Raw genomic sequence first — 10,148 nt, forward strand, 5'->3', positions numbered from 1 at the left:
AAGGTCTCAAAAGTTGGTAAAAATATTACTTAGAAAACAGGCAATGGAATAAAGAAGCATGTTAATAAAAAGGAAGTACAAATTTTAAACACAGAAACACACACACACTAAATCTCAGTATTTAAGAGGCAGTGACAGATAGATCTCTATTCAAGGCCATCCTTGCCACATAATGAGTTCCTAGTCAGCCAGAGGTACATGATAAGATTTTAAGTCAGAGCTATTTACTGAGTTTGTATCAAAAAACATGAAAATTGTACTTAATATTATTAGAACTAAGGGTAATACAAATTAACAGTCACTAGTATTTTCATACTCATGAGAAGAGTAGGAATAAATATAGTTACAATACCTTATATTGTTTAGGAGTTGGGGAAAAAGTACCTACCAAGGTTATTGTCATGCATGATCTATAGTTACTATTGTCAATGACAATGATCTCAGTAGGAATTTGTGATACAATTTCTTTGGTTGTAGGTTCTTATTTCCTTGTAATTTTTATCAAACAATAATAACAACATGAAAAATGAATACTTTTTGCTAACAGTGTTTGGAAAATTATGTTCTGGAGGTAGAGAGATGACTCAGTGGTTTGAAGCATAGCCTTCTCTGACAGAGGACCTGAATTCTCTTTCTAGAACCCACACAGAGGTATACAACCATCTGTAACCAAGGTTCCATATCTAATGCCCTCTTCTGGCCTTCATGACAGTTCATACACATGATACACATGCAGACATAAAAAGCACTCATAACACATAAACTCAAACTTAAAATTCATCACAATTACCTTCTACTGAAAGTATGCTTGCTTGCTTATGAAAAGATTTTAGGGCATAGTATTTTGAAAAACATTCCCTGATGATATCAATCTTTTGAAAATTTAAAATGAATATTATATTTGCAAAGCATTGGAGAGATCAATAAAAATACCGCACATACGAATTCTTCTTTTCTATTGATTATCTGAGTGCAAAATTTGGGTAATAATATGCTACTATGTAATGCAAAATACTGCATAAGGAAGAACAGGGATCAACACTGATAATTTTGAATAGACAATGAAAGGTTTCTAAGCTCCAAGCTACTCAGCATCAGCCTTCAGTAATGAATTCTTAAACCTTAGGGTAGCTGATCCTTCACAGGAAACCTGGCTTATTAACATTATGATACCTGACCTACTTTCTAACATAATCTTCAAAGAAAGCAAAAGTTATTCCCAGTTCATGATTAATAAAGTTTCTGAAAACACACCAGTTGTTTTCAAGGTGACGTATCACCTTTGTGAAAGCCATTGTTGGGATTAGTGCTTAAACATGACTTAATTATCTCCCCATCTTCGCTCCAGAAGTAATTTGCACTTAACTGTAACTCTCCCCCTCTCTCAAGCAGTGGATGCTCTCACATCCACTTCCTTTACTAGAAATTATTCATCTTCCAAAATTATTCATGTCATTTCTCCTTTTCCTGTGTTCTCCAGGATCTGGCTTATTAGAATAATCAATATTTAACACACAAATAAGGCAAGAGATTTTGGTACTCATATGTCAGGTGGCAAGTGTTAATTACAAATTATTTGCTTAGATTTTATATGCACTTTGATGGAGTGAAACATGGGGTTTCTAACATTTGATGGTTTGGCTTAGTTTTTTACTTTGTAAGCTACATAGAGACACATGGTGAACAAGAATCAGACTTGAGGCATTGAACTTGAGGTCACACTGGACAGGTCGCATGCAGGAAGAGTCTCTCTAATGATGCTGGATAGTTCCAACTCTGCCTCTTAAGTATTTAGGTCACACAGATTCTATTCTATAGTATAGCACAAAGCACAAATCAGCTACGATGGCTTGTAAATAATACATATTAGTTACACTTTACTATATTTTCAATTTAGCATGATTTTTTGGTGACACAAGTCCAATATATGCTTAAGAGTATCTTACAACTAACAAAGGACATCCAGCAGTGCCATATTGCCATGAGTGACACAATTTTTATATAGTGTTTTAGACAGAGAATGAAACTGAATGTAACACATGGCTTATGCAGAGAAGTGTTGTAATCTAATATGATTAAAAACATAACAGAGGACTGGAGAGATGGCTGAGAAGTTGAGAGAAGTGGCCACTCTTTCAGAGGACATGGGTTCAATTCCCAGATCCACATAGTGCCTCTCAGTCGTCTGATAACTCCATGAATCTGATATTGTCCTCTTCTAGCTTCTGTGGGTTCCTATTCATTTTGGCCCTAATAGGGTTATGCCTCAGGGATCTTCTGGTCCAAGGAAGATCAGAAAGATAAAAAGCAGCGTGGGGCTGTGGTGTCCATGTGTGGGCATGGGTCCTGTTGGGCTGAGTTGTGGATCCCGTTTATCTGTCCCCCAGGTGTCTGGAACCGCAGCTGGGGTGAAGGGAGGAGAAGCTCAGGAATTTGATTGAGTTCACTCCGCACAGCACAGGGCGGACATTGGGCTATGAGAACTTGACTCCGTGTATAAGGAGATCGAAGTCTGAGGTACTGCAGGGGCAGAGATCTTGGGTCAGGGGTCTCCAGACCAAGGTGGCTTGCAGGACACCAGCTGATCTCAGCCCTTGGGCTCCCAGACATCGTTGAGAGGCTCCAGAAGGACGGGGGGCGGGCACATACGGGCTGGACCGGCCCACAGCCAAGAGGAATGAGCGGGAGAAGCTCCAGTGGTGCCCCACAGGTTAGTGAGTCTTTTGGTTGTGGTGACTCGCTGGCTAGGCTAGCTTGCTTGATTTGGCAGCCTCCCTGGCTGGAATGCAGAGAGCTCCTCCAGCAGGAGATTAGGTGGCGGCTCATTGGTTGAAGGCCTGCCTCTTCTATAGTTCTCCACTGTGGGCCCCAAAGACCAGAGGAAGTCCATGGTCTTAAAAGGTTTTAAAAGGTCTTAAAACGTTTATTGTCATGGCGGAAAGTAGATGAAGCTGTGCCCCATGTCCTGAGGGCGAGCCTGAGTTTAAATACCTTTTGTGAGTAGGAGGAGGGTCTGGGAAGGAATGTTTAATTGGCTATGCTCTCTGGACTTTAGGTAACCCATGAATATGGAGATCTCCTGAGAGCTTTGCAGCCTGGGCCTGTAGTCAAGCCTTCTACCTGTGCTACTGTGCTATGTAACCTAAGGCCACAACCTTTCTTTGGGAGGGGCTGTGGATAAGTGAAAGGAACCAGGGCCCAGGAGCAAGGCCAAACTCCTACTGTGCCATTAGGGTCACTGGGGTTCAAAGCCTGCACTTGTCCAAGTACCTCACTGCCTCTCACAGCCCACTGCCCCACAAAACAGTTCTGGACTCTTTCCATCCCTGGTAGTTTCAGGCAAGAATGTTATAATCAATTTTGTCAAAATTGACAAGCAGGCAAAAGTTTACTCAGTACCAACATACTAACAAGTAAATGAACCTCTACAAATGTTAGGAAGATTTCCTATAATTTCGTTAAAAGCAAAATTGTAAAACTTTTCAGCATAATTAACATGTCAAATATAACACTGCATAAAAATAATTATGAACCGTGACCAAAGGACATCCTTTATATATTCGTAAGCCTGCTTCAGCAATTTTACTTCCTTTTCTAGCTTTATTGCCCTAATATATCCTGTCTAACATTAAAAGGGAGTGAAAGAGAATATTCATGTTTGTTTCTGATGTCAGCAGTAGAGCACAGTTTCTTTTTCATTAAATATACTATCTGTAGTATATTATCAGTACACACATCAGTATGTAGATAGATCAGACAATAACACAGGGAAGTATTTTCCACATTTCTGGATAAGAGTACTAAATGTTGGCACAACATTATTTCATATTCTATTTTATCTTTATAGTCAATGAAATTCCAATGAAATATTTCATGGCTGCTGACAACTTGATCATATGTTTATGTGAAGAAGGTAAAAGTCAAGAACAGTAAAGAGGAACCAAAGTCAGTGACTTCAAGCCTTGCAGTGAAGTGTCATTATCAAAACAGTGCAGGTTTTTTGTCACAAATAAGCAAATAGATTGAATAAAAACATCTAAATGTACAAGTCCAGCTAAATGACCAGTAGATTTTTTTCTTATGCTTTCTTATAGATCCAGATTATTCATCCAAGAACCCACACTGGAAAACTCACAAATCCCAAGAATCCATCTCATCTCTAAACGATTCAGTATCTACTTCTGGGCTCCATTTACACACACACACACACACACACATGCACACACACACACATACACACATACACACACAGCAAGTAGACAGACATACACACATACACATGCATGTACACAAGAAACATAAATAAATAAGATAAATATTATTAAAGCCTACAGTTTTATAAAATATTCATTCACAGGTAAATCAATCAAGGCCTGTTTTTTTTTCAATGTACCATGGTAGAGAACTGGACATTTGTGTGTTAACAAAGAGTATACACAAATATTGTACTGTTAAGAGTCATGTTACCAGATATTAACCCAATAACTTTAAATTGAAGTTCAAAATTTTATGTGTTTAGATGCCTACACAGAGAGAATATTTTATACTTAACAGCAGAGTGTGGCATGGGCTCATGAGTAAACTTTTTATTTACTGTATAAGTTTACAGAACTCATACATTATTTGATATATAATTGTTCTATAAACATCTATAAAATTGTTCTTATACTTCAGTTTTCACTATTCCTCTTGATTCTTTAGCTGAGTTATGAAAACATTTACCTGCTCTTATCACATTACTTAAATATTACCTAATATGACCCATAAGTTTTGTCATAAACTATTTTATGACTCTTTGGCTCAAAACATTTCCTAATTTTATTGTGTGTATTTTTGTGGAAAGGGCATAAGTTATTAAAACATCTTTCAAATCCTACTTAATGGAAAATATCCCATCTTCTAATTGAGGCCAGCCTATTTCCAAATACATAATAATGTCTTTAACATATATAAGGCCTTGAAATTAACTTAATGTTTAAATAGATAGTTTCCTTGTCTTTATATGCATATTGTCTGCATGTTGAAAATTAAGAGGATCCTTGCAGCCAACCATTGGACTGAGCATGGGGAGCCCAAAGGAGGTGTTAGAGAAAGGACTGTAGACGCTGAAGGGGTTTGTAACCCCGTAGGAAGAACAACAATATCAACCAATCAGACAACCCAGAGCTCCCATGGACTAAACCACGAATCAAAGAGTACACATGGAGTGATTCATGGCTCCAGCAGCCTATGTAACAGAGGATGGCCTTTTTGGGCATCAATAGGAGGAGAGGCCCTTGATCCTATGATGACTCTGTGCCCCAGTGTAGCGGAATGCCAGGATGGTGAGGTGGGAGTGGGTAGGTAGATAGGGAAGCACCCTCATAGAAGCAGGAGGAAGGGTGATGGGATAGGGGATTTGTGGAAGGGAAACCAGGAAAGGGGATAACATTTGAAATGTAAATAACTAAAATACCCAATTAAAAAATAAAGATTATTCTAAAGCTTCTCAATGATGTTATACATTTCCTTATAACTTGGCAAAATTCAAGTATTTTTATAATTGCTTCTATACTAGCTGTTAAATACCAATAATATATTTCCAACTAAAATATTACAATAAAGCTCAGTAGGGTGTTTTATGGCTAAATCCCATTATTTTTACAGTGTTTGAGGCAGAAGAATCCTAAGTTTAGTGTCAGCCTGGAATAGCTAGCAAATTTGAAGCTAGTTTCTCACAAATCCTCTATCTGAAGTGATTAGTGAAATACAATAAAATGATAGAAAGCAAAAATAGTAATTGTTTTCCTGAAGAACCTTTATATCAATTATATTAAACTAAGGATTTATAGATATTAGATATACATATCATTTGGGGGGACTCTTCAAAATTTTATTCAAATGCAAAAGCAGCAAATGCTTTTCATTTTTTCTGAAAATTTTTGATTTCAGCATTTATATGAAGTTTCAGCAAATTAAGGCAACAAGTTATGTATTACAGTATGTAATCTTCTACTCCAGGATCAGACACAGTATATGCCCTAAGTGGACTGCTTCATTCTTTGTTTTATTTGTAGGTGGTGCACTTCTAATGATGTTGCTTCAGGGGTTGAAATTTCCTTTACCTGTGATACATATTCAAGGTGTATTTGAATTTTTCAATAAAAAAGGTAGATTTAAGCCTAAACACCTAATTGGTTGCAGCCAAACTTCTGAAATGAGTTGCTATGGTGATTCTTTTCATTGTTTCTTTCTATGCTTCCAGATCTAAGTAGAACACCAATACATGATATTAACAGTACTTATAATTCTTCCAGTAGGTTCTAGTCATTGTAATTAAAATATAACACTCAAGATCAGTAGACTTGGAATGCATCTAATGCATGTTTAAAATCTATAATAAACATAAACAAGGCTACGGAAAAAGGGTATCCCACTTCTGTAGTTAGAACTAGGTCAAATATAGTTACTTTGTGTGTGATGGGGGCATTTTAATATTTTATAGTCCATTTCTACTAAGGTACTGAAAACATATTTTTTCCTGTGTAGTATCTTCTACTCCAGTATCTACTCCAGTATCTTTTATTCCAGAGTAAATTTTACTTCCCTAATTTTATGTTCTGATACAGATAGGCCTACTAAAAATTCAAAGCATTTAGTAATGTGACCACCATAAAACATGTTCTGAAAGGTGAGCACAATATCTTGCTTCAATAATCTCATCACTTGAGAGGTGAACAAGGAAGATCAACGTTCAAATCCAGTTTCAGCTATATAGTAAGTTTGAGAACAACCTGGCTCCATCTCAGAAGAACAAACATGTCCAATGCAAGTAATCTCAGCTGCTCTGAATATTGAAGGGTAGGAGGGGTAGAAGGAGGGAGGGAGGGAGGGAGGGAGGGAGGGAGGGAGGGAGGGGAGGGAGGAAGGGAGGGAGGGAGGGAGGGAGGAAGGGAGGAAGGGAGGGAGGGGAAGGAAGAGGAGAAGAGAAGAAAGAAGAGGGGAGGGGAGAAAGGAGAAGAAGGAAGGATTAACCCATCTCCATGGCTGTTTCATATAAAAGAATGTTCAGGTGAGAAAGTTTTCAACACATCTTTAGTATATTGTTAAGTTGTCTAAATGCTAAAAATATTAAAATATTAATAATATTAAAGCATGAATGCCACTAGAAAAAAATTAATCAGTAGGAAATTAATGTATAGGAAATACATTAAAATATACATTTTAAATGACAAAGGCTATATTACATGTGTTTCTCAAAAAATATCTACTCTATTTAACTAATAAATTACTTAATTAGTATTTTATTCAAATGAAAATGTCATTAAAGAAAGTACAAAATTATTGCTGTGAAATTTAACTAAAGTTTAGCAGAAAGTATTTAAAGGTAAAAGGTATTAATAGTTACATATTAATAAATACTATATTCAATACAAAATGTTCAAATATTTTTGTCATGGTTTATAAGTTTTTGTTTGGTTTTTACATATTCAAATAACAAATATCTGTGTGACATAAAGAAACGTCTAGATCAATAACTATTTTTGTAGATGAATGTGTATGTACACAGTGTATGTACGTGCTCATGTCTGCATACATGTGCAGAGAACTGAGCACTGAGCATGCATGAGTGTACATGAGCGGAGAGGCTAGAAGTCAATATTAGGCATCTTTCTCAATTGTTGTTCAACTTATTATTTTAATACAGGGTGTCTCATGGAACTTGGAGGTCACTATCACGTTAGGCTGCCTGACCAATGAGCTTCAAGGATCCTCTTGCCTCCATCATCCAGTGCTGGGTGATGGAAATTTCTGGTTTCTTTGGAGACTCAGTTGTATTATGTGATGTTTTCCTGAAAACTGGCTTATGAGTGGATATTTTTGTTGAAGCAGATATGTGGGAGGATGTTTTGCTGAGAACAAACACATGATACTTTTCTGGAAGCTACCAGGAAAAAGGGAATGTGATGTTTTGCTAGAGCAGACACCTGAGAGAACATGTGATATTTGGGTAGGATATAAACATAAATCAACAGAGAGTGAAAGATGCTGTGTGGCATTGGTTAACCTTCCTAATCTTTGCTGGTCATCATTTGTTGTGACTTCATAGAGAGAAACACACCAAAGAACTTCTGGTGGTGTTCTGGCGGCATCTTGATGCTGCCACAGACTCTGGCAGATTGGCAGAGTCTCATGGTTTCTTCTGGATTGAACTGTTACTGCTTATATATGAATAGTGTTTTCAATTGGATCAAGCTACTACTACTGATTTGTGTGAATTGGACTGTTGCTATCATGACAATGAAGACTGCAATCTCCCCCAAAGGTCTACATCTAAACAGGCCCACATCCTCCTTTGCCCTATTAAACTTTGAATTCCACTACCTCTGGTGGATGATGGGTTAAAAGAGGGCTAAAGCATATAAAAACCCTTATTAAGGTAGGTCTTGAAAAATATAAGCCTACACCAGACCTGTGCTATTATTTTCCTTTACATGCATGCTGGGGATCCAATCTCAGGTTCTCATGTTTACATGACATACACTTTACAAGTCAGGTCATCTCCCAGTCCAATAACTTATCTGAAAGATTCAGGTTTGAATATAGTAAGTAGTTTGGTAGCTTAAACAGAGCAATGGATAATATATCCAAGTACTTGGATACTAGGACCAATGTAGTACTAGTTGTATGAATTTTGATGAAACCTAATCTAGTCCTGTTGGTAGGGTAACCTATGATAAACACCACTAATATTTGTCCCACTGACCTATAAGACTTTACATGATGATCAAGCAGAGGTGAGTAAATAAAGACTTTTTAAATAGTTCGATGTAACAGTTGGTTCTGATACTAAAGTTGTTATTGAAAGTACAGGTTTGGTTGCAAAAAGTAGATAATACGTGACAGTTCTAGCTCAGAAGTGATAGCAGCAGAATGACCTGTAAACCTTCATTTGGATAATCTATATTCACCTCCTTTACAGTGCAATGAAGCAAACTTAGATTGTGTCACACAATGATATAGAATCACCTCAATGAGCGCAGATGGCCTTCTTAGCTATGGGCTTTTTAATAGATACTGTCTTGAATGAGCTGAACTCAAACACCAGCTCTACAGAGTTACTCTGCGTCTACTGTGGTAGAAGACACCATCATTTTAATACATATTCAGAACACTATTTAATTTTCTTTATCAAGTATCACACTAGATTGTGCATGAAAATCAATGCTAGCCTTTTACAATCTATGACAGTACACATACTCATCAATTCATATAAATAGACTTCAATGGGAGCTTGGCCTCTTTTTCCAAACACATTGCTTCCTATGGTAAATAGCTGTCTGTCTACTTATTTTCCAATTTAGCTCCAATTACCACCATTCATCTTCATGTAAACAAAAGAAAAAAGGCTATCCATAAATTACATTCAAAGTTAAGTACTGAGAAGGAGAAAGGAAGCCATTTAAACAATTAAATCAATATGACTGCATCTACTACTGAGATCTACCTAAAATTTATGTTTCAGTGACAAATGCCAAGTAAAGAGTGGAAAAACACACGTTCACTTACCACAGATGAAAGCAGTCTCATCCGAATTATCTGCGCAGTCATTCACAAAGTCACACAGTTTGTCCTTTTCAATGCAATGCTTGTTAGCACACATGAATTCGTCAGTGGTGCATTTTCTGTTTGTGCTAAGTAATGGAGAACAATTTTGAAAGGAAACATCATCTACTGCCACATCTCCTATGTAACTGACACCACGTTTTGCCCTAAAGACAATCTAAAAAGATAAAATTAATAAGAAAATCCAATTAGCATCATGCTGTCAAGAAGTTCAGAATCCAAACAAACATGACATCAATCACATTTAGATTGACTTTCATAATAGATACCTCATAATGTAAGAGTCCACCATGATGATAGTGGCTCAGAGTGGTTAAGAAAAACATAGTATCTGTTATACTCAGTGCCTAAGAATATAAGAATATAAGAAAATAAGCACTACTGCCTAATATATGTATAGTTAGCATTTAGTACCTAGAACCCAGGCAGGAACCATGTGTGCATGTCCACTCCCTGAGCTGTCTCTGACATCCACCACAAGACTGCTTACTTCTCAGAAACGCAGAGAGAGAGAGAGAGAGAGAGAGAGAGAGAGAGAGAGA

The 10,148-nt window shown here is 37.0% G+C and overlaps 1 protein-coding gene across 1 annotated transcript in view; it reads right to left on the reverse strand.

Moving 5' to 3' along the window:
• The window catches only part of Malrd1 (MAM and LDL receptor class A domain containing 1), a 639,509-nt gene that overhangs the window by 359,945 nt on the left and 269,416 nt on the right, over positions 1 to 10,148 (reverse strand). Inside the window, exon 23 of the mRNA XM_028764924.1 lies at positions 9,550 to 9,763. Coding sequence (XP_028620757.1) covers positions 9,550 to 9,763 — 214 coding nt within the window. The remainder of the gene's footprint in view (positions 1 to 9,549; positions 9,764 to 10,148) is intronic.

Source organism: Grammomys surdaster, unplaced genomic scaffold (genome assembly GCF_004785775.1).
Source record: "Grammomys surdaster isolate TR1022 unplaced genomic scaffold, NIH_TR_1.0 146, whole genome shotgun sequence".
NCBI classification, from domain to species: Eukaryota; Metazoa; Chordata; class Mammalia; order Rodentia; family Muridae; genus Grammomys; species Grammomys surdaster.